General features: G+C 36.8%; 6 protein-coding genes across 7 annotated transcripts; 2 read left to right on the top strand and 4 right to left on the bottom strand.

The window, feature by feature from the left end:
- The first annotated feature begins 3,856 nt into the window (after positions 1–3,856).
- Positions 3,857–4,793, top strand: LOC109604367 (calcium and integrin-binding protein 1). The gene is made up of 5 exons (XM_049966692.1): positions 3,857–3,990; positions 4,043–4,077; positions 4,133–4,380; positions 4,429–4,627; positions 4,683–4,793. Exons 1-5 carry the CDS (start codon positions 3,940–3,942, stop codon positions 4,702–4,704), a joined length of 555 nt encoding a protein of 184 aa, XP_049822649.1. The 5' UTR covers positions 3,857–3,939; the 3' UTR covers positions 4,705–4,793.
- Positions 4,794–4,897: 104 nt separating this feature from the next.
- LOC109604368 (oligosaccharyltransferase complex subunit ostc) lies at positions 4,898–5,531 on the bottom strand. Its single transcript, XM_049966693.1, has 3 exons — positions 5,393–5,531; positions 5,263–5,336; positions 4,898–5,212 (listed from the first exon to the last, which is right to left on the bottom strand). The coding sequence occupies exons 1-3, from the start codon at positions 5,529–5,531 to the stop codon at positions 4,976–4,978; spliced, it is 450 nt and encodes a 149-aa protein (XP_049822650.1). The 3' UTR covers positions 4,898–4,975.
- Positions 5,532–5,826: 295 nt separating this feature from the next.
- On the top strand, positions 5,827–8,264 carry LOC109604351 (alpha-1,2-mannosyltransferase ALG9). The gene is made up of 6 exons (XM_049966690.1): positions 5,827–5,958; positions 6,008–6,168; positions 6,221–6,413; positions 6,472–6,671; positions 6,722–7,330; positions 7,397–8,264. Exons 1-6 carry the CDS (start codon positions 5,849–5,851, stop codon positions 7,936–7,938), a joined length of 1,815 nt encoding a protein of 604 aa, XP_049822647.1. The 5' UTR covers positions 5,827–5,848; the 3' UTR covers positions 7,939–8,264.
- On the bottom strand, positions 8,252–16,075 carry LOC109604363 (YTH domain-containing family protein 2). The gene is made up of 9 exons (XM_020020884.2): positions 15,502–16,075; positions 15,316–15,340; positions 13,984–14,292; positions 13,685–13,921; positions 13,412–13,629; positions 13,106–13,351; positions 12,600–13,049; positions 12,081–12,521; positions 8,252–10,244 (listed from the first exon to the last, which is right to left on the bottom strand). Exons 1-9 carry the CDS (start codon positions 15,859–15,861, stop codon positions 10,194–10,196), a joined length of 2,337 nt encoding a protein of 778 aa, XP_019876443.1. The 5' UTR covers positions 15,862–16,075; the 3' UTR covers positions 8,252–10,193.
- Positions 16,076–16,224: 149 nt separating this feature from the next.
- Positions 16,225–17,763, bottom strand: LOC109604365 (inhibitor of growth protein 5). 2 transcript variants are annotated; one of them, XM_049966691.1, is made up of 6 exons: positions 17,608–17,763; positions 17,365–17,555; positions 17,156–17,312; positions 16,925–17,101; positions 16,619–16,761; positions 16,225–16,565 (listed from the first exon to the last, which is right to left on the bottom strand). In XM_049966691.1, the coding sequence occupies exons 1-6, from the start codon at positions 17,642–17,644 to the stop codon at positions 16,464–16,466; spliced, it is 807 nt and encodes a 268-aa protein (XP_049822648.1). In that variant the 5' UTR covers positions 17,645–17,763; the 3' UTR covers positions 16,225–16,463. The 2 variants fall into 2 exon arrangements, with proteins under 2 accessions (XP_049822648.1, XP_019876444.1); XM_020020885.2 differs by having other exon boundaries at positions 16,931–17,101.
- A 2,131-nt stretch (positions 17,764–19,894) lies between these two features.
- On the bottom strand, positions 19,895–20,763 carry LOC109604366 (uncharacterized). Its single transcript, XM_020020886.2, has 3 exons — positions 20,353–20,763; positions 20,151–20,293; positions 19,895–20,094 (listed from the first exon to the last, which is right to left on the bottom strand). Exons 1-3 carry the CDS (start codon positions 20,716–20,718, stop codon positions 19,959–19,961), a joined length of 645 nt encoding a protein of 214 aa, XP_019876445.1. The 5' UTR covers positions 20,719–20,763; the 3' UTR covers positions 19,895–19,958.
- Positions 20,764–21,328: the final 565 nt, after the last annotated feature.

The following is a 21,328-nucleotide window of genomic DNA, read 5'->3' as shown; positions in this document are numbered from 1 at the left end:
ATTCTTATTCATTTTAAGACATATTCATTATCAAACCATTCAATTTCGATTTTCAAGTTCAATTAAGACAGTTAGGATTCATTTTCTCTTCGGTCATTTGGTTTTCTTCCTAGAAAATCGAGGTGAACAAAGCGGTGAAGAAGGTGAAAGGTTTCACCAACACATGACCGAAATAAAAACAAGAAATCAAAGCAATAATGGAAAAATCAAACTTTTTGCTACATTAATGTAATAATTGGAATCTTTAGGTTCAATAAATAAATCCCATTGTTAATTCAGACATTTTTCTAAACGAAAAAACGAGAAAAACCGTTCGGAAAACCACTGAACAATCGATGGAGAATCAATAACCGGGCAGCTTTCTTTTCCACATATAAGATGCGTCCTGCTCGCGTTCGGATCCGCGTGAGCCGCATCGCAAAAAGGTAAACAAGCACTTTCTTCGACCTTAACGCGATTTTCGTTTTCATTCAGTCCATCGTACGCGCCAACGGGGTAATTATCGTGTCGTCGTCGTTTGCGGAATGCGACTTCGACGCACGATAATTCCTAGGAAGTAGTGTCGCTATCGAAAATCGACGGCAATCACGGATAAATAAATGTGCCTTGAAAAAACCTTGTGCTAAAGTGCATATTAAAATGCACAATCTTCATTATCTATTGTTCGTCATTTTTAATGATTGTTTTCTTCGTTCGTATCCTCGCATCTTGAAGCGGATTGTTTTCTGTTAAATTTGTTCATACCGCGTTGCACAACGTTATTTTGTATCGAATTAATCGCACATTCCGATCAGCTTCACTGTTTGGCGATGTCGAACGATGAAAACAAGACGACCAATTTGACAATGACCGTTGGGAAATCCTTGGTTATATTAATTATATAATAATTAGCGGGTTTTATGCGGTACAAATTGGTAAGGACAAAACCATAAACGGTTTGAGGTTGCATTATTTCGTCGCACGAATACGGATTGAATTTTGAAAGGACCACCAAAACGGAATGATGATTTAATTTAATTTCGCCAATTAATTGATGACATAATTCAACTTTTGAGTCATGTTAAACACGTTAGATTATCGTCGATCATCTAGAAAAATATTTTGTAGTGAAGAATAAAAACGGCTGCAATATAACTAGTAAAGATTTTATCGTTGCACAATTAGAATTTAAGGAATTTTTCATAAACTAGAGATAAATTCGTTTTAAAACTACTAAAAATGATTCTAAATGTAAACAGTGCTATTCAGTATCTTCTTTTATTGTATCCTTGTAACTGGATCCAAAAATCAGAGTCTCAAACTGATAAAACTTACAATAAAGAATAAAATCTTGAAACTACATTTTAATATAAATTTGAAAATAAGCCCGTCCTTGCCATTTTAACACTATTAAAAATGTTGTCATGCTTCTAAATGTAAACAGTGCTACTCAGTATCTTCTTTTATGCATCTTTGTAGCTGGATCGGAAAAGCAGTGTCTCAAACTGATAAAACTAACAATAAAGAATGAAATCTTGAAACTACATTTTAATATAAATTTGAAAATAAGCCCGTCCTTACCATTTTAACACTATTAAAAATGTTGCCATGCTTCTAAATGTCAACAGTGCTACTCAGTATCTTCTTTTATGCATCTTTGCAGCTGGCTCCAAATATCAGTGTCTCAAACTGATAAAACTAATAATAAAGAATACACTCTTGAAACTACATTTAATATAAATTTGAAATTTTAACAGTATTAAAATGTTGCCATGCTTCTAAATGTAAACAGTGCTACTCAGTATCTTCTTTTATTGTATCTTTGTAGATGGATCCAAAAATCAGTGTCTGAGACTGATAAAACTAACAATAAAAAATAAAATCTTGAAACTACATTTTAATATAAATTTGAAAATAAGGCCATCCTTGCCATTTTAACATTATTAAAAATGTTATCATGCTTCTAAATGTAAACAGTGCTACTCAGTATTTTCTTTTATTGTATCTTTGTAGCTGGATCCAAAAATCTGTGTCTCAAACTGATAAAACTAACAATAAAAAATAAAATCTTGAAACTACATATTTGGAACCTTTAAATTTTTTTTATATGAATTGGAAAATAAACAGGTCCAAGACTTTCATCTATCATTTCTTTGCTTTAGAAACCAATTAGAAAGAATTAAATATGGATACAAAATGAAATTTTTCTACCATAATTTCAAAACTAATAAAGATTTTATCATTGTTCATTCAGAATTTAAGGAATTTTTCATTAAACAGCTATCAAAACCTGGTATGTTATATTATACATGTTATATTATTGTCTCTAGACTAGAGATAAATTCGTTTGAAAGTATTAAAAATGTTGTCGTACATCTAAATGTAAACAGTGCTACTCAGTATCTTATTTTACTGTATCTTTGTAGCTGGATCCATAAAACAGTGTCTCAAACTGATAAAATTAACAATAAATAATAAAATCTTGAAACCACTTATTTGAAACCATTAAAATTTTAATATAAATTGGAAAATAAGCAGGTCCAAGGCTTTTTTCTATCATTTCTTTGTTTTAATAACCAAAAATAATAGTTTAAGTAGAAAGAATTAAATATGGTTACAAAATTAAATTTCTATACTATAATTTCAAAACTAATAAAGATTTTATCATTGTTCATTCAGAATTTAAGGAATTTTTCATTAAATAGCAATTAAATCTTGGTATGTTATGTTATACATGTTGCCTTATTGTCTCTAGAATAATTCGTTTTAAAACTATTAAAAATGTCGTACAAATGTAAATATTTAATTTAAAATTAACATTTTAAAATAACTTGAAAAATAAGCATGTCCAATGCAAATGTTCCAACATTTCTTTGCCTTAGAAACCAAAATGATAGCTTCAAGTAGGAATAATTAAATGTCGCTACAACATGAATTATTATAGTTTAATGTCAAACTAAACTCAGAATTTAAGGCATTTTTGATTAAACAACAACTAAAACTGAAGGTTGAGGCCGTAATAGAAGATGTAAGTAGAATAATGTCGTTCAGTTTAATATGTATCGCAGGTTCGATTAGCGAGGAAAATCGATAATCACCATTTGTTGAAGATGTTTTTCACGTAGCCGATGATTAATGTTATTAATGCAAAAACCGGCAAGGTTACCTAACACAAAACAAACCAAGAACTACTTCAATGCTTTTCATTTTACACATCAACAATAATTACTCTTTAACGAGTTTAAAAATTCGAAGTGTATTTAAAATATGTTAATGAGTGTTTAAACGCATTGAAATTTTACTGGGAACAATTAAATATTGACATTGTCGAATGGAATTCGTCAAACGATTGGGAAATTGTGTAAAATCATCAAGACACAATTGACACGCGTGTACAATATTTCTTGAACAATCGAAGCGAAGTGAGAGTTCGCACATTGTTTATTGTATTATTTTATATCACTCGAAATTTCGCTTTCCCTTTTCAAAATTAATTCGGGCAATTATCAAATTTCTACATGTCGACGCATTTTAATGCCCGTTCCGTTTAGTGTCGGTTTCACGGCACACGATAATAATGTAATGCAAGGCGAACTTATTATTGATGTAGGGCCACAACAATTATGTCGATGAAGATCGATAATTGACTTTAATTAAACATCAAACACGCGCAACATTTGTAATTTTAATTAGCGCCATTAAATCGCCGCCTTCAAATCGAAATTGCTCAACAATCGCACGCGGTCTATTGTTCCAGACGTGATTAATGACACAATTAAAAACGCACCAGTATCAAATTTTGTTTGAATTAATATTTGAATTGGGTAATTCCCCCGTAAGGAAAAAACGAAAAGCGGCAACGCCGCATGCGATAATCGATACGAGGAATTCCGTCAGTCAGTGTAACCAAAATTTACTTCCGTGAATCATGAATTAAACGTTACAGATAAACAAACCGAAATGGGGCAGGGTAAAAGTCAGTTTACGGAAGAAGAACTGCAGGACTACGAGGTGAACCTCCTCACCCTACAAATTTATAATTTAATAATCGTTTTCATTTCAGGACTTGACATATTTCACCAAAAAAGAGGTGCTTTAGTGAGTAAAATGAAAACAACAACCTGTCATTACCTGTCAATGTAACGTTTTTCAGTGCACATCAGAAATTCAAAGCACTGGCGCCGGAAAAAGTGGGACACAACAAGAATGCCAAACTGCCAATGAGCAAGATCCTGCAGTATCCTGAGTTGCAGGTGAATCCTTTTGGCGAACGGATATGCAAAGTTTTTAGTTCTAGTCAAGATGGTGATTGTACATTTGAGGATTTTCTGGACATGATGTCCGTTTTTAGTGAGGCTGCCCCTAGGATGGTTAAAGCTGAGCATGCCTTTAGAATATATGGTGATTTTATTCATTGGTTTTGGTTTTTGTTTAATATTTTTGTTGTAGATTTTGATGGAGATGATATGTTGGGATATTCAGACTTAAAACAGGTTGTTGAGAAGCTTATTGGTGATAATAGGTTGTCTGAGTCTGAAATGCAACTTCTGATCAACAACATTTTAGAGGAGGCTGATTTGGATGACGACAGAGCCCTTTCCTTTGCTGAGTTTGAACACATTATTGATAGGTCTTCAGACTTTTTAAAGTATAACAAATAATTATAGTATAATTTGGAGATTTTCAACTTATTTTTGTTTCAGCGCATTTAGAATCCGTTTGTAAATATTAAGACTGAATTTATGTTCTCTATTTGATGGATCTTTTGATATTCAACCCTTTTTGTTGATTTGAAATATACTTGATTAAACCAATGTTATTTATTATTTAATGTAAGTAAAAAGGAGCTCAATAAATGCCCCAGTATATTATTTAGCAAATCACTTATTTTCTAGTTATTTGATAAAAATAAAACGACTAAATTTTATACATTTATTACAAATAATTGAAAAAATTCCACACTTTTATTAAGATTCCTCTCCTCACAAATTACTCTTCACCAGTGCAAATAACCAGGTAGTTTCATCCTCATAAAAATCCAGGTGGTGCAAAATGAGACCAACACACAAATAAATCCAACAGCTGTGATCATGAGTCTGTTCAACTTTGGTGTTTGTGGTGAATGAATGTGGTCAAGCACTATAAAACCTAAACCACCCATTGAAAACAAGAAGCTGGAAGCCAATCCTTCCATAATGTATTGACCATTTACCCTGTAGGGCATGAAAGCCACCTAAAAAATATATTTTTAAGACTTGAAAGAATTTTGTAACATTAACTTACTGGTCTGGAGTGACCATGCTCATCTGTTGTTGATCCTACACTTGGAGGCTCCACAATTACGTCATAAATAATACCTGAAGAACACAATAAATAAATTTAAATAAGAATAAGAAGTGTTTATGTTGTTTACCTCCGGTTACAAGAAAATACGAGAACAAAACTATGGAAAACATAACCATGGGTGAGGGTTGTTGCAGCCATGACGGCCGTTTTATTTTTATATTGGGTACTTCGAGTATTGCGAAGGGAAGTGTGAAAAATTGTTCCATTTTTTTAGTAATCAACCTACACAAATTTCATTGCCACACGTCAAATGCCGGTTCGAAAACAGGAATCTGCGCTGTCAACTAATTGGTCATGCGCACAAATACCGATTCCGTGTTTGTTTATTTTAGATTTTCCGATATTTTCACAACGAAAAATTAAAACGAGGTTCACATAAATAAAACACAAATCAAAAACTTCATCTCATGAATATTTCATTACAACGCACAAAAAACGGTTGGTAAAAGTGGATGATTTGATAGATTGATTGACACCAGTCAAAATATGTTGATTATGTGGCTGTAATAATAAAAAAACAATAATGGTAAAGAGCCCCCTGTCGTTCAGGCTGAGGCAAAATGCGGCGCAACCGAAGCGCAAGGAGTCGCGCAAGGAGAGCAATAAGAAACAGTCGAAACATCCGCCACCAGTGTATGTCCAATAAATAATAAATAAACATGTTTTACATGACGTTTTTTAGTAAACCGGAGCTGAACACCACGTCTACCAATCCGTTGCTTTATCCGGGAGGCGACACCGCCTTCAAAGCGTTGTTGTCGGCGAGGTTTTGTGCCGCTATTTGGTCTCACATATCAGACTGTGATGAAACTTACAATTACTGGGAGCCCTTGCACTACTTAGGTTAATTATATGACTATTAATGAGGGGGGTGTTACAGTTTTTGTTGTTTCAGTGTTCGGAAAGGGACTGCAAACATGGGAGTACAGCCCAGAGTTTGCCCTAAGGTCTTACACCTACTTGATGTTTCATGCTGCCCCCGCCTATATTTATGAGAAAGTATTGCAGCCAAATCCTTTATTAATGTTCTACTTCATTAGGTGTTTGTTGGGTCTTGTTTGTGCGTTTGCTGAGGTCTACTTTTACAAGTAAGGACTGGTCTCAATCAATAGTCTTGAATTAGAGTTAATTTTTTGGTTATTCCAGAGCTGTGTGCAAAGAATTCGGCGTCCACATAGGCAGAATATGTCTAACATTCCAGTTATTCTCAGCGGGAATGTTCATATCGAGCACCGCATTCCTGCCCTCCAGTTTTGCCATGTATACGTTCGCCGCCGCCTGCGCAGCTTGGTGGCAACAAAGCTACGCCCTAGCCATATTTTTCACCGCCCTAGGGTCCCTCTTAGGTAAACCATGAACGTAATTTAATGTTCCATGCTCATGTTTTGCTGTTTAGGTTGGCCCTTCGCCGCCTGGTTGGGCATCCCCATCGCCTACGACATGCTGGTACGGAAAAAGCAGTACGTGGACTTCTTCATGTGGGCCGGCCTGTCGTTTTTGGTTGTGATCGTGCCCATGGTCGCCATTGATTCGATTCAGTTCGGCAGACTGGTGATTGCACCCCTCAATATTGTCTTGTACAACGTACTAGGGGGGCACGGCCCTAATTTGTACGGGACGGAGCCGTTCTCCTTTTATTTCATCAACGGTTTTGTCAATTTTAATTTCGTTTGGGTCTTGGCGTTGTTCAGTCCCTTGGCTTTGGTTCTGAATTACTTGTTTGTGCCGTCGAAGAACAAAAGCACGTTGTTTTTGCCCTACTGGCTTTCGTTGAGCCCCCTGTTCCTGTGGCTGGCCATTTTTACACTCCAGCCGCACAAAGAGGAACGTTTTCTGTTTCCGATTTATCCTATGATATGCTTAAGTGGTGCCATCTCATTGGATATACTACAGAAGTTGTTCTTTAGACTGTGGAGTCTGGTGCAAAAGATGCCTGTTGGTACCCACTACTTGGAGAGAACCATGGTCATTACCTTGCTGGTTTTATCTGTGACAGGAGCTTTAGGTAACACATTAAACTTTAATACTGCGCATGCGCACATGGTTGACGGTTTAAAATAATCTGTCTTAGGTGTGTCCCGCATTTTCGCCCTCTACAAGAACTACCACGCGCCCCTGGACCTGATGATGGAACTGAACCGCTTCCCCGCCGAGAAAAAGATATCGGAACGGGCGCAGATCAACGTTTGTCTGGGCAAAGACTGGTACCGATTCCCCAGCTCGTTCTTCCTCCCCAACCGGCAGTGGAACGTGCGATTCGTGCAGTCGGAATTCGAGGGCATACTGCCTGCACCCTACTCCGAAACGTGGAACGGCACCGCCATCGTGCACGACCACTTCAACGACCGCAACGAAGCGGTGCCCTCGTTGTACTTCGACGTGAATAAATGTCACTTCCTGTTGGACTTGGACATCGGCACGGAGACGGCGCTGGAGCCGAACTACGCCAGGGACAAGGGGTCGTGGAAGGTGATCAAGAGTTGCCCCTTTCTTAACGTGGAGAAGTCTCACAGGTTTTACAGGGCGTTTTTTATACCTTACTGGGGGGAGGAGTACGTCACGTACGGTACTTTTAACTTGCTGCAGTCGACCAAGTTTAAATACAAAAAGTAGGGCAGGGCCCCTTGGTAAAGGGGTAATTCTAGTCAACGATGGGACTGACATCATCAGAATAATTAGAGGCATTTTACGTTAACGATTTATAGCATTTCGAACATTCCATTACAAAAGAACTGACGCCAATCATTTTTGTATGTCCCCTGGGTAATATTAAGTAATAATAAATGTTGTAAATAATGTGATTTTGTGCATTTAAACAACCTTGTAGGCTAGTTGTAATGTTTCGATGATGTTTTATTCGTTTTCTAGATGTTTGTGTAACGAAAAACTGAATAAAACGGTTGAAAAACGTATAAAGAAAAACAGATTCCATATTATAATTGTTGTTTTATTGATGTAGCTAACAACAGAGGATGCCCACTGTTCGGATCACACAATGAATCAGTTACAATCACAAAATGCACCTGCGTACATCAGTCTAACATATTAGGCACAGTGTAAAAAAGACAGCTAAAATCATCATGCTACATTCATTCTTATGCTCTTGGAATGAATTACAACAATTTACAATTTCTCTAAATAAATTTTCATTTTTTCGTTAACTCGAAATGTCTGCTCATTTATATACAAGAAACGTAATTTTAATTGCAGAATTTGATGAAAATAGCACCTAGAAAAAAATTAACGCAAACATATTTTCAATGTACAACCTACAATATATTTACAAATCACAAACTATATCAACAAAACATGTTTTGAATGCGATTTTTTTAATGTTATTGTCACACTACCACAATTGCGATCGTCCTTGTATAAGTATAAATGTTGATATGCACTAAAAATTACATTATTAACTATAAAAAACAGTAGTTATTGTAATTTAAGAGTACAATGTATATATAAATAAATGGTAGTACTTGTAGTATTGTAAACAAAATAAATAATTTTCAAATAACAAATAAAAAAAATAATACAATAAGTAAATAATTGCAATACACAATAGGCGGCATTTTATCACACAATTTATATATTATAGTTCATTCTAAATATATTATCTATATATAGTTACAGTAAATAAACAATGAACATAGCATGATACGGTTTTACAGCCTCATGTTAAACTATTTAATCGATTTAACAAATTCTCTACTAAAGTGCACAAAGTCCGTCATTTCCTACACGATTAGAAAATTGAAAAACATTAGTAAAAACTGCAACAAATACAAACGAACAAACAACAGGTTGTCAGTGTTCATCAACTAAACTTAGCCAATTTGTTATATAGTTCTTTATTACAATTAATTAATTCATTTTTTTTTAAATATATTATATATATTTTGGGGTAGCGTTCACTTAGCACAGACAGAAGAAATGTTCAGGGTTTGTTTTCCTTGATCCGGAGATGTTCGCCCAGTCCAGAACAATATGTTGGATCCGCGTCCGATGCCGTCGCGACGTACACACGTAAAAAATTAAACGGAAGAAAAACGATCAACTTAAACAAAAAAATATATATCAATTAAATGAAGAGATGTAAATATATAAACCTCCCGACACTGTTTCAGCCACTGCGTTTAAAAATCAGTCCGGAAAAATCAACACTTGATTTATTTAAAAAATTTAACTATGTTATATCGTCCATTTTTTTTTACTTTAAAAAGTTATTTTACAAATTTATAATTCATTTAAACAGGATGTCCTTCACTTCAGCAATAAACAAATCAACACTGCACTATCTCATTCTCTTTCTCCCGTTTCTCTATTCATTTTTTTTAACAATATTTTGTTTTGATTGCATAAGGCCCGATCCGAAGAGTGAGCTACTAAGTTTGTTATTTTACAACTATTTTACTATATAATCCATATACCTTTTTTTTAAAAATCAATATTTTTAGAGTTTAATTGAGAACCCACACATACAAATTAACTGGAAATTTAGTTTTCATTTTTTTTATATAATATATATATTATATATATGTGTATATTTAATAGCAACACCGCCAGGTCTCTTCACCTCAACTTCGAACAACATAGTGACCGTTTACACGATGAAAAAGCAACAGATTTCAGCAAAACAATCATAGCGATGTAATAATCAAAAATAAAACCAAAACTCAATGCAGGTGTGTGTATGTGTCTAGTTTAAAGAGCCCTATTAAGACATGCAAAACGGAGGGGGAAGGAGCACTCCGCGGCGAGGGGTCGGCTGGACGCGCGCGAACACTACCGACGACCGGCGTACGGGGTGGAGTGGCGTGGGGTGTTGTTACGCTGCCTGGCCTGCCGAATCGGTGATTCGAATTGCGACCCTAGTTGCGGCCGCGGCCGCCGCGTCCTCCTCTGCCGTTCTCACCGCGATCCTGGAAAACAGACAGGTTACAATCCGTTCAAATTTACTTCAGTTTATCTGAATCTGAATTGGCCCATTTTTCGCCATTGTTTCAGTAACTTTTTGGCAACTTTCGATACCACCAACTTACCAACAAAGTTGCATGTATTAAAATAACCTAATTAAAATTAAATGTGTTGCCCACACTGGCGAAAAATTGGTCCGCATTTTTTTCAATAGATAGGGTGAATCAATTAACTTAGTAGTTTATGGAGATCGGAAAACGGTATTGATTTCAAATTTTTATAGCAATTATATTTTTAATTAAACCATTTTTCAAATTTATTTTGAACAAAATTTCATTTCCGGTTTCACCCAATAGGTTAGAGTTAATAATTATATTCCAAAAATTTTGACAGTTTGATGAACTAACAAAAATGTGTGTAAACCCACCAATTTTGATGCTGGAAAGTTCATATTTAGCATACACGTTAATCCGGGACTATCACATCTCTCGGGCAGTCCCGCTCCACAAGCCAGTGGTGGCGGGAGGCTGACGGATCAACTGCAAGCCCAATCCTCACCCAGGGAGGTTCTAGGACCTTCCTCAGATTGGGCTTGTTCTTCCGGGAACCAGTTGACAGGGGGCTGGCATCTTTGTCAGTCCCGTCTTCTGGTTCAACTTCACCCGTGTATGTATATACACGCCCTTTCCCCCATATGTGCTAGCACATATGGTTTCCAATTGGTTATGATCTCCGGATCGGTGCCCGGAGGGGGGTTTACACTTTCCCCTCTCTGTCCCCAGAGAAAAAAAAACAAAAAACGGGACTATCCTATAAGGAGCGATTATAGGTACTCCCAAATATTATACAGGGTGTTTGTTATTTACATTTCATTGTGTGTATTTCAAAATATCAATAACCTTGATATTTTCAATGGAACCACATGTTTTACCATAATTAAGTTAAATATTAAAAAACCTTTCGGTTGGTATAAGGGTTCTCTATACATAAAATGAATATTATTATATATTAGCATAGTTATTTATGTTTCAAAATGCACAAAATTAAACATAAATAATGAACATCCTGTACAAAATTTGGGGTTACGTATAATAGTTTCTTATAGGATAATATTTGATTAACGTGTACACCAAATTTGAACTTTCCAGCATAAAAATTGGTAACTTTACAGACATTTTGTTAGATCATTTCTCAATATTTTTGAAAATAAATTAATATCTCAAAAATTATTGAGTTTAGGTATAAGACATGGTATAGCTATTTTATTTGCAATTACATGTAGAATCTAAAAATCCAAAAATATATAGGGTGTTCCATTGAAAATAAAAAAGTAATTGGTGATTTAAGATGCTCATAATTAAACGTAAATAAAGAACACTCTGTATAAAATTTTGAAGTATTAATATTGGCTTCTTCTAGGATGATTCTTGGTTAACATGTATGTCAAAAATGAACTTTCCAGCATCAAAATTGGTGGATTCACAGACATTTTAGCTTGACCATCAATGTGTCAAAATGTTTGGAGAAAAATTAATAACTCAAAAACTATTCAGTTTAAGTATATGACATAGTATAGCCATTTTATTTGCAATTACATGTAGAATATGAAAATCTAAAAACATACGGGGTGTTCCATTGCAAATAATAAAGTTGACATCTCTTCCAGTGAAACAGGAAATGAAATTTTGTCCAAAATGAATTAGAAAAGTAATTAAAGTCATATAAGCTATAAAAATTTCAAATCATTATCTCTTTCCCTTCTCCATAAACTTCTAATGAACAATCTATTGAAGTGGTCCCTGTAAGTATATTGAGATCAAAAAACATCCAACAACGTGTACCTTATGGTGCGACCCGCCATGGTGGTCGCCACCCGATCTGTGGTGCCTGTCGGACCTGTGACCGTCCCGGTCGCCGTCCCTGTGCTCCCTTGCACCCTTGTGGTGGTCCCTGCCTCCACCGCCGCCGCCTCCGCCGCCGCTACCGCCACTCTCGTGATGGTGGTGATGGTGATGGTCTCGGCCGTTGGACGCGGGCGCCTGTTGCGGTGGCGGCTGCTTGCGGTTGTCCTCCTCCTCCTGTCGCTTCTCGTAGTGCACGAAGTCGTCGAAGATCGACGTCGAATGCCTGTACGAGTGCATGATTCGCAACACCTGCAGTCCCTTGGGATGGGGCACTTCTTGCGTGTCGCGGGAATTCGTCACCGGCTTGTTGTCGTTGTTCTCCAGGCGGATGTGACGCAACTGCACGTTGGGTACGTCCTTCACGTAAATCCAACGGACCTGAGACACCACAATCCACACGTTGGGTTAACGATTGCCGTTTGGTTAATATATTAAATGACGAGATGTTCTGTTTACCTTAAACTGTCCCTTCCACTTGTCTTGCGACCAAACGGAGCTGTTGGCGTTGTAGTCGACGGCCGACACCATCTGGGCCATCCCGCAAAAGTGTCCGGAGCCATTGACGGAGAAGAACAAGTAGACGGGTCCCATGCCGCCCACGCCGTCCCTCTCTCGTTCCCTGTAAGCCTGATCCAATCGCTTGTTACCGTGCTCAGTGCTGCACCAGATCTCGTACTTGATGCTCCTATGAATGTCGTCCTCCGAATACGACTTGATGACGAAGAAGCGTGCGTTCGGCGCCGTCAGATCGAAATCTGTGGGATTGTAGTTGTTCTTGCCACGTAATTCATCGAGCACGGGATGCGTAGGAGCGGGCGCAGCCGCCGCTGCGGCGGCCGCCTGTTGCTGGTGTTGCTGGGCGGCTCCGGCCACCATCATCTGAACCGGAGGCGGAGGCATCATACTCTACAACATCCGTATTATTGTTAATTTCGCAACCAATGATGATTATTTGTACATACCTGTATGTGGGAACCTGGCGGCACGTTGATGGGAGGCGGGGCCATGTGGGCCTGGGGCGGCGGCGCTGCCATCAGCGTTCTCGTTTGATAGGCGTGCACCGCTCCGGCACCGGGATGCGTTGGGGGCTGAGGCGGAGCCGAAGGCAAGGGTCGGCCACCGGTAGGAGGAACGTTCCAGCCGGGTCGCACCGTCACGCCACCACTACCGCTGTTCTTCGGCGCTGCGACGCTGTTCACCATTGGCATCTACAAATGTAACAAATAGTTTATACATTGTAACAAAAAGGTGGCACCAAAAGGTCTTACAGCTTGAGGCGGGGCAGTTTTCGCCGTGTCCCACGTCCCGATATCCATGTTGTGCTTGCCAGGTACTATTGGACCCGGTGGCATACCGGGACCCTTCTTTTTCACACCCTGGCTTTGCATGTTCAGTGTAGGTTTGGCCGGTTGGCTCGCTATGCTCGCCCACGTCGTTTTCTTTTGCTGGCCACCTCCTAGAGACTCCTTGCCGTCCGATTTCATATCTGTATAAAGGCTCAATTACAATTTGTACAAGAAACAACATGTAACAATAGTTACCAAGATTCTGCATGGCCTGTTCAACGTTTTTGAGCGAGTCGGGCATCTGCTGCGTGTACATGTTCTGCGGATCGCCCCGATAATAGTCGTCGTACTTGCGCTGCTGCTGCTGTCCGCCCAACTGGCTGCCCCACGTATTGTAGTCGCCGCCGTTGCTGTGGAAGTAGTTGAACGAAGAGTGCTGACCCGCCGCGAACGCCGTCGCCGTCGAGAACGTCGTCGACGGACCGAACATCCCTGCAACAACAACGACAACATAAAAATCACAGCCCCGAGCCCAATAACAAACAAAAAATTACCGTCCATGGAGTAAGTGTCGTGTCCATAAGTGCCCAGAAAGGTCATGGGATCGGTGCCGTTCGACCAGGTGCCATCGCCGACGCCGTACGCCTGATACGGATAGGTGCCGCCGCTGCCGTAATAGCCGGCCGTGTTCATGTTGTACAGGTCGGTGCCCGTCGATATCGGCACGCTCGCCCCGTACGCATGCGCAGCCGAGTTCTGCTGCTGCTGTTGCTGCTGCTGCTGCGCACTGCGCCATGGTTCGAACTCCTCAGAACCGCTAGCACCCTCGCCTGCGCCTAGCTGTTCTTTAGGGCCATTGGACACTGCTCGGACAAACGTTAGTCAATTACAATGAAACACATACTCCATGTGACTTATTTATTGATTATTACAGGAAGTTTTAAACGCCTAAATTGGGTATTGGGGACTTATTATACAAATAAAATGTCTACAGAAACTATTTTCTTTTTACTAAGTCTTCAAGCATTTATTTACTTCACGAAATTTAATTATTTAAGTACTTCAAGCCAATTCAGAGTCAGACTAATTTTTCTGAGTAAAGATCTCAAGCATTTAATATTGGGATTTTTGAGTTATTTGTGATTGTCCTAACATGAATATGATAAATGGTGGTAGAACTGTAAGGACCTAATCAAGTAAAATTCCTTTACATTTCAACATATTCATAAATTATGGAAATTAACATTTTTATTTATCTTCTGTAGTTTTATTACTGCTTTATCCATTTTATTTTTAGAGTTTTATGACAGATTTTCACAATTATGGGAATTTAAACACTATCATGAACATTGAAATTCTCAACACAAGTGTTACTAATAACATAATACAATATTGAAATGCATCACTTTTTAAAAATAACCTTGATTTTAATAGTTCCTGATAACATTACTGCGTGCATGATTACCGGCTAACAAAAATCACATACACTCAATTGTATGACTCAAGTTGGATTTAACCTTAATTCAAATTTCATCAAGTATTTTGACACTTGCAGCTGTCAAACTTGATTTGACTCACATCAAACTGACACATTAAAAGACATCAACTGTTAACAGAGGTGAAATGTTTAGAATGTTATTCAGTTCAGTAGATCTGGAGTAAGATATGAATTTTAATGGGGAACTGACTAGGTACAGTTTGAAACAAAGAAACCTCTAAAAAAACACCATAATGGTTATCAGTTGAGTGCAATGTTTACATAATGAGTGTGTGTTTGTTATGGTTTTGTGGCACGAATCGGCCCCGCATTTCCAAATGGAAAACAGATACAGGAATGTGGCTTTTAGATCGGATTGGATAAGAGTGGCGGCCTTTCGGATGCATACCTTGATTACCCTGTCCTTTCATCCGCTGCGGATCGGCGACGAACATGAAACACAAAGCGCAGTTAAATTTTCAAGAGGAAAAATTCGACAGTCCAGTCGCACTGGGAATTTTTTTATGGTTGTCGAGTCGGGCCGTTCGGGTGCTCCTCCTCGAATCTGTCAAAGCGTAACTGTTGGATGCGTTACCTGGTCTGACACGCCTGCTGACATTGACTGGTCTTTTGTGTGTCCGCCAACAAAGTCGGCCCCAGTCCACCGGCACTGTGTACGAGCACCACGCAGGAGCGCGCCCTCCGTCCGATCAATCGGCACCGTTACTACGATGACGGGCGTCGCGTCGCAATCGCGCCAGTCCACGCTATACAAATGGTGCGGTGCGCCGTTGACCGCCACCAAAAAAACAACACCCGATTCGTGTAATGACGATAAGTCCAACAATGGCGCCTCGACTGGGACAGTGCGTGCGCGCAGCGCGTTCGCGTCGCGACCGAAGCGCCGCACCCAGGCGGGAAATCCGAATTCGGGAGCCCTAACACACAATACCATCGTTCCGGGCCATTTTTGCTTACGAAATAAACATCTAACTGTGATGTCCAAGTCCTAGGCCCGTGCACATGCACCGGCACAAAAGCAAAACGTCAACAAAACCACTGTCGTATTGTGACGGGAGCGCAACTGTCAGATTGGAGGTTACAAACAGGGTGGCCAACTGCGGCAGTTCGTTTTCGCAACAGGTTAATATTTATATGTGCAAAAAAAAGTTATTGTTTCAACGGCCCATCTAATCAATAGTTTTAATTTGTTTTAATTCTAACGCATTTTAATACCAAACTCAACCCATTATTGGTTTATATTTGTATTATGATTAAAAATCATTTAACTTTGAGTACGTAGACATAAAACCACTCATTAAAATTGACCTATTTATTTTAAAATCCAATTCAATTTAAATACAATAACAATATATCTCCTTCAAACAAATTACATACATAAAAATCTTGAGATCTAACGCTCATTAAAACATATAAAAAAATATGTAAAAAATATTTCAAATAAATAATTATCATAGTTTAAAATCGCGTATGTACATTAAAAGTTGATAGATGAGCTTCGTTAAATGGAATGGAATTGCCTAAGTGCGACTATCATTATTTTTTTTTCCGGTCTTGGACGCACTTCGGACAGTACCATTTTCCTTTGGGTTTCGTCGTCAGCCCCACACACGCGAAGTGGAACCACTCTATGGGACACTGTAAAAATCGTTCATTAGTAAAGTGTTTTAATAAAAAAAGTGAGTACTTACGTCTGGATTATCGCAACCAATCATCTCACCATAAGATACTTGGTGACATAAGCAATAGGTGGGTTCATTGGGGTCCACAGGCATGTCCAGGACGTCACTAGGATGCGTCAGACCCGGTAAAACTGAAGCGACAACATCCGCAACTGTAATCAACAACAATCACATTGTAACTGATTTCTATCATATAAGTTATATAGTTTTTGTAGTGTCAGTAGTAAGTTAAGATTGTTGTGGCGTAAATAAATGTGTTGTTAGATGCGTCCGTGTTAGTATTAACGAAATAAATGAGGATGAAATGATACAGACCCTCACCTGAGGCGGTTTTGGCCCCACTTGCCACACTGTTTGTGATGGCATTCCCAGGCCCAGATTTCTGTTTCTTTTTCTTCCCACCCTTGGTGGCACCTGTAGAATCTTCCTCGCTGGAATTGCCGGAACGTTTCTTCTTTTCGGTTTTGCCGTCCTTTGGTTTTTTCCTGCCTTCTACAACAGATTGACAATGTTAATTGTGGGTTTAATAAGTTTAAGGTACAATACTTTTGATTAATGATGCTTCATCCTGATTCCTGGAGTTTTGCGCCTTGTCTTGGATTTCCGATTCGAAGCGCGCCAAATCGTTGTCCAACCTTCTGATGTGTTTGTCTACTAGTTCGTAGGTTTGTATTGCTAGCTGCACCTTGTCATCGCCGTACTCCTAATAAAAGACGTTTTAACTTTCAAAAATTTGCCCCGTTTTTGTTGTTTACCTTCGCCTTGTTGAAGAGTTTTTGTATCTTATCAAGTTGCTCCTTTTTTTGTTCATCAGTCAATGTCTTTTGGTTCCTCAAGTATTCATCGGCCAAATTATCAATGTTTTTCATCAAAGTTTGCGCCCGCGAGTCGAGATCACGCATCAACGTGAAGTTTCTTTGCAGTTCGATCGGCAGGTGTTCTAAACCTAAAATATAGCTTATAATTGGTTTCCAATCGTCTAATTAAGCCGCACTTACTATCTAAGTAGTGTTCCAGATATAAAGCAGAGGTCATTGTTGTTTCTGTTGGAGTAATTCTGTCTGGGATTGTGTTTTGTTTCCTAACTACGAGATAATTACTGATTGTTGTTAAAAAATACGACGAATTGTTGACAATTGTATGACAGTTCGGGATGCGTCAGTTTTATGTCAGGACATCTATCTGAAAAAGTGTGAACTAACTTTTTGCTTTAAACAATTCTTTTATTTTTGAATTTACTTTATATTTTATTTAATAAATTGTAGAAAAAAAATTAACAGTAAATTATTTAATATATTTATATGTATTTATTCTTTTTTTATTCACTTTTGTAACTAGGCGTATTGTGGGTTGCCTAAGTATTGTTCACAATTCATGAACATCGGTTTGGGTTGTGAGATTTTTCATATTGTACAAGAAGAAATTTAAACACAGTAAATACAATAAAATTTATGTACAAAATAATTAATATAAACAAAATTTAGGAGAAAGTGAAACATGAAAACAATAATGAACAAAATCTGAATAATTTCTGAAAAAAATGCAGCCCCTAAAATAGAAATTTTAAAAATTTTCTTTTTTTACCAATCCTGTCTAAATTTGGTGATATAATATCATAAAATATATACCTACATTCAATGTAATAAACTTTTTCCATAATGATATAAGTACTGTATATTCCGGGGATTCCCCTACTTTTCTCACCCTATTTTTAATACTATCAAGCTTTCAGGTTTTTTAAAAAAAGTAAATATTTATGATTTCTAATTTTAAAATAGTTAAATATAAATATTCATTTATAACAGACATATTATTCCCATTTTTTAATAATTAAATATAAAATTTTCTAAAAATAATGTGAGTCGTTTGAATTGTAAAGTGTATTAAATTTTCTTGTATATTTTAATGACCTTTGTAAACAAATTTCGTTAAAATTTTAAGTTTTTGCTTAAAATTGTACATTTTTTATAATTTACAATTCCTTACAGAATTTTAAAATTTCAAAAATATCTTTGAGAATGTTTAGAATTTATTTATTTACAATTGTTGTATGTATATTGTAAATTTATATTTTCATGTAAAACAGAAACGCTTTTAATATTTCCAATTTTCTTACAAATTTTATTTAAAATTTGTCAAGAAATTTTCAAAAAATTACGGTTTGGAAAAATGACAAATTTTAAAATTTGTTCAAATTTCTTGTAAAAAATTTTGAATTTTAATAATATTCTCCAAAATTTAATTAATAAGTTTTTGTTTAAGTTTGTGCGAAAAATTGTACATTTTTTGTAATTTACAATTTCTTACAGAATTTTAAAATTTCAAAAATATCTTCAAAATTTTAAAATTTCAAAAAAGTGCTATTTGGGAAAATGACAAATTTTAAAATTTCTACAAATTTCTTGTAAAAAATGTTAAATTTTAATAACAATTTCCAAAATATTGTAATTTTTTAAAATTTACAATTTCTTACAAAATTTAAAAAAATTTCCAAATGAATGTAAGTTTGATAATTTCTGATTTAAAATTATAAAATTTTTAAAATTTTCAATTTCGACTTATTGAAAAGTCTTTTAAATTTTGCTCAATTTTCTTCCAAAATTTTAAATTGTGTGCCTGACCTTGGATATTTTAATTTTTTTTTAAAAATTTTAATAACAATATGTCTTTTTATTTATATTCTTTTTACAATTTATTATCTAAAATTGTAAAATTTTTGAAATTTACAATTTCTTACATAATTTTAAATTTTAAAAATGTATTTAAAATTTTGTTATAAAAATATATTTTTTTATTTCTGTTTAAAATAACGTTCATTTATAATACGAATAATTAATATTTTTAATTTTCTTACAAATTTTATTTACAATTTGGTGAAGGCATTAAATTTCTTGTAAAATTTTAAATTGAATTTTAATGCCTTGTCCTTGAAAAATTCAAATATTCTTAATTAACAATTAACAACAAAATCCAGAATATTTTTTATGTAAAATTTTAAAATCAATATACATATTCTTACAGAATTACAAAATTTCAAAAAATGTCTAAAAATGTTAAATATTTGTATTTTTATTTTAATGTCTTTTTATTTATTTAGGTTATTAACTATTTTATAAAACTGAAATAATTATATAAATATAAAAATAAACAAATAATATTAACTAAAAGTATATTCGAGTAATATGCATTAAATGTCTCATTAAAAAGAGCAACATTCAGATCTTGGAAACATAAAATTTAATTTAATGAATATTCAAAAAAATAAAAATAAAATAAAAAAAACCGTTTAAAATGTGTAAAATCTATTTAAAATTAAAATTGTAAAAAACATAAGGCACAATAAACAAACTCATAGTTCTTCATGTAAATTTACTTGGAGATTTCCTAAATAACCTCCACTGCTATTCCTCTTTCCCGTATTCTCTCCTCGCATGAACCTCGGGGGATCCCGCAGGCGGTTTACAAACTCGTCAGTAATTTCGATCCTAAAATAACACGCATTATTATTGTATTTCACGTACACATTTAACAGCGAAATTACTCTTGAATGAACGCTTTTCCTTTCACCGTTGTCTCCTTTTCGTAATGGTCATAGCTACACTCAATATCAAAATACGCGTCAGAATAACTCTTGAACACCCGATCATGTTGAATGACCAAAACATTTTTAAAAACGCCGTCTTTCTGCAAAAACAAAACGACGAAATTAGTTTTCGAATTGATGAACGAACGTGGGTAATTACGTAGTACGTGTAGCATGTGTGCGGATCGAACGGAACCTCCATGCGGAACGTCCTGTAGTCCGAGTCCTGTTCGGACGAATCCACGCCCAGCATGCAGGGCGTTTCGAAGTCGCGGAACTGATTGTTGTTGACGAAAACCATCCCCTCGAACGTGTACTTCATCTCGATCACGATGTGGAAGCTGTCGTCGTGACACTCCAACGTGATGGTGCTGAAACCCTTGTCCTTCCCCCGTTCGGTCTCGTGATTGTATAGGATGGCCATCCCGTCCGGACCTTCGGAGGACATCATGCCCAATTCCCAGTCGTCCGCGATCGCCCCGCTCGAGGCGAACAGGAACAGGAGGAGTCCAAACAGACGTGCCATTTTCGTTGACGAACACAACACAAAATGAATTATGGTGGCACCTTTGCGGCCACAAACACCGGAGGTTTTTGTCGCAGACAAAAACCATCCGACGGTTTATACAGCGAGTTCCACATAAACGTTGTTGTTTTTTTATCTCCTCATCGTCTACAGTCCGTGTTTAATTCGATCAAAAAATTCGCCGATCTTATCGGTGATTCGTACCGGAATTAGGCCGGATTAAAACCGGATTTGTACGTTTAAATCGGACGGCAGGATCGGTGGGGACACGTGGTAGATCGCGTGGACCGATTCGAATGCACGTGCATCCCTTTAGGGGCGCACGTAGTCGAGGGGTTAACGTAAACATTGATACGACCCCCACAAATTAAACCATCGTTTCGAGCACCGTCACTTCACTAACAATTATTTTATGGTCGTTAATAAAAAACTGATTATTTTCGACGATTTTCTCAACAGACTTAAGTTTTTTAAATCTGAAACAGTGACGATGCTTAAGCCCCGTTGTTTTTCTTATTACAAAACAAACAGGGACGATAATGTGCGTGACGCCCTCGTGAAATCGGACCTTTTTGACGATTTCATCCCCCCTGTACATTAATGCTGTGAG

Source organism: Aethina tumida, chromosome 4 (genome assembly GCF_024364675.1).
Source record: "Aethina tumida isolate Nest 87 chromosome 4, icAetTumi1.1, whole genome shotgun sequence".
NCBI classification, from domain to species: Eukaryota; Metazoa; Arthropoda; class Insecta; order Coleoptera; family Nitidulidae; genus Aethina; species Aethina tumida.
Note: the sequence above shows the minus strand (reverse complement) of the source record. Positions and strands in the feature narration are given on the sequence as shown.

What these genes read in the sequence shown, in the direction of transcription:
- LOC109604363 (XM_020020884.2), bottom strand. Translation starts at nt 15,861, where the DNA reads ATGGTATTGTGTGTTAGGGCTCCCGAATTCGGATTTCCCGCCTGGGTG. An exon ending in CAGCAGGCGTGTCAGACCAG is followed by an intron (nt 15,341 to 15,501) that starts GTAACGCATCCA and finishes GCCGATCCGCAG; the next exon opens with CGGATGAAAGGACAGGGTAA. An exon ending in AAACTGCCCCGCCTCAAGCT is followed by an intron (nt 13,352 to 13,411) that starts GTAAGACCTTTT and finishes TTACATTTGTAG; the next exon opens with ATGCCAATGGTGAACAGCGT.
- LOC109604368 (XM_049966693.1), bottom strand. Translation starts at nt 5,531, where the DNA reads ATGGAACAATTTTTCACACTTCCCTTCGCAATACTCGAAGTACCCAAT. An exon ending in GTATTTTCTTGTAACCGGAG is followed by an intron (nt 5,337 to 5,392) that starts GTAAACAACATA and finishes TGTGTTCTTCAG; the next exon opens with GTATTATTTATGACGTAATT. An exon ending in AGCATGGTCACTCCAGACCA is followed by an intron (nt 5,213 to 5,262) that starts GTAAGTTAATGT and finishes TATATTTTTTAG; the next exon opens with GTGGCTTTCATGCCCTACAG.
- LOC109604366 (XM_020020886.2), bottom strand. Translation starts at nt 20,718, where the DNA reads ATGGCACGTCTGTTTGGACTCCTCCTGTTCCTGTTCGCCTCGAGCGGG. An exon ending in ACACATGCTACACGTACTAC is followed by an intron (nt 20,294 to 20,352) that starts GTAATTACCCAC and finishes TTGTTTTTGCAG; the next exon opens with AAAGACGGCGTTTTTAAAAA. An exon ending in GGAAAAGCGTTCATTCAAGA is followed by an intron (nt 20,095 to 20,150) that starts GTAATTTCGCTG and finishes GTGTTATTTTAG; the next exon opens with GATCGAAATTACTGACGAGT.
- LOC109604367 (XM_049966692.1), top strand. Translation starts at nt 3,940, where the DNA reads ATGGGGCAGGGTAAAAGTCAGTTTACGGAAGAAGAACTGCAGGACTAC. An exon ending in GCATGCCTTTAGAATATATG is followed by an intron (nt 4,381 to 4,428) that starts GTGATTTTATTC and finishes TTTTTGTTGTAG; the next exon opens with ATTTTGATGGAGATGATATG. An exon ending in AGGTCTTCAGACTTTTTAAA is followed by an intron (nt 4,628 to 4,682) that starts GTATAACAAATA and finishes TTTTTGTTTCAG; the next exon opens with CGCATTTAGAATCCGTTTGT.
- LOC109604351 (XM_049966690.1), top strand. Translation starts at nt 5,849, where the DNA reads ATGGTAAAGAGCCCCCTGTCGTTCAGGCTGAGGCAAAATGCGGCGCAA. An exon ending in TCGAAACATCCGCCACCAGT is followed by an intron (nt 5,959 to 6,007) that starts GTATGTCCAATA and finishes GACGTTTTTTAG; the next exon opens with TAAACCGGAGCTGAACACCA. An exon ending in GGAGCCCTTGCACTACTTAG is followed by an intron (nt 6,169 to 6,220) that starts GTTAATTATATG and finishes TTGTTGTTTCAG; the next exon opens with TGTTCGGAAAGGGACTGCAA.
- LOC109604365 (XM_049966691.1), bottom strand. Translation starts at nt 17,644, where the DNA reads ATGACCTCTGCTTTATATCTGGAACACTACTTAGATA. An exon ending in TCTGGAACACTACTTAGATA is followed by an intron (nt 17,556 to 17,607) that starts GTAAGTGCGGCT and finishes GCTATATTTTAG; the next exon opens with GTTTAGAACACCTGCCGATC. An exon ending in AACTCTTCAACAAGGCGAAG is followed by an intron (nt 17,313 to 17,364) that starts GTAAACAACAAA and finishes GTCTTTTATTAG; the next exon opens with GAGTACGGCGATGACAAGGT.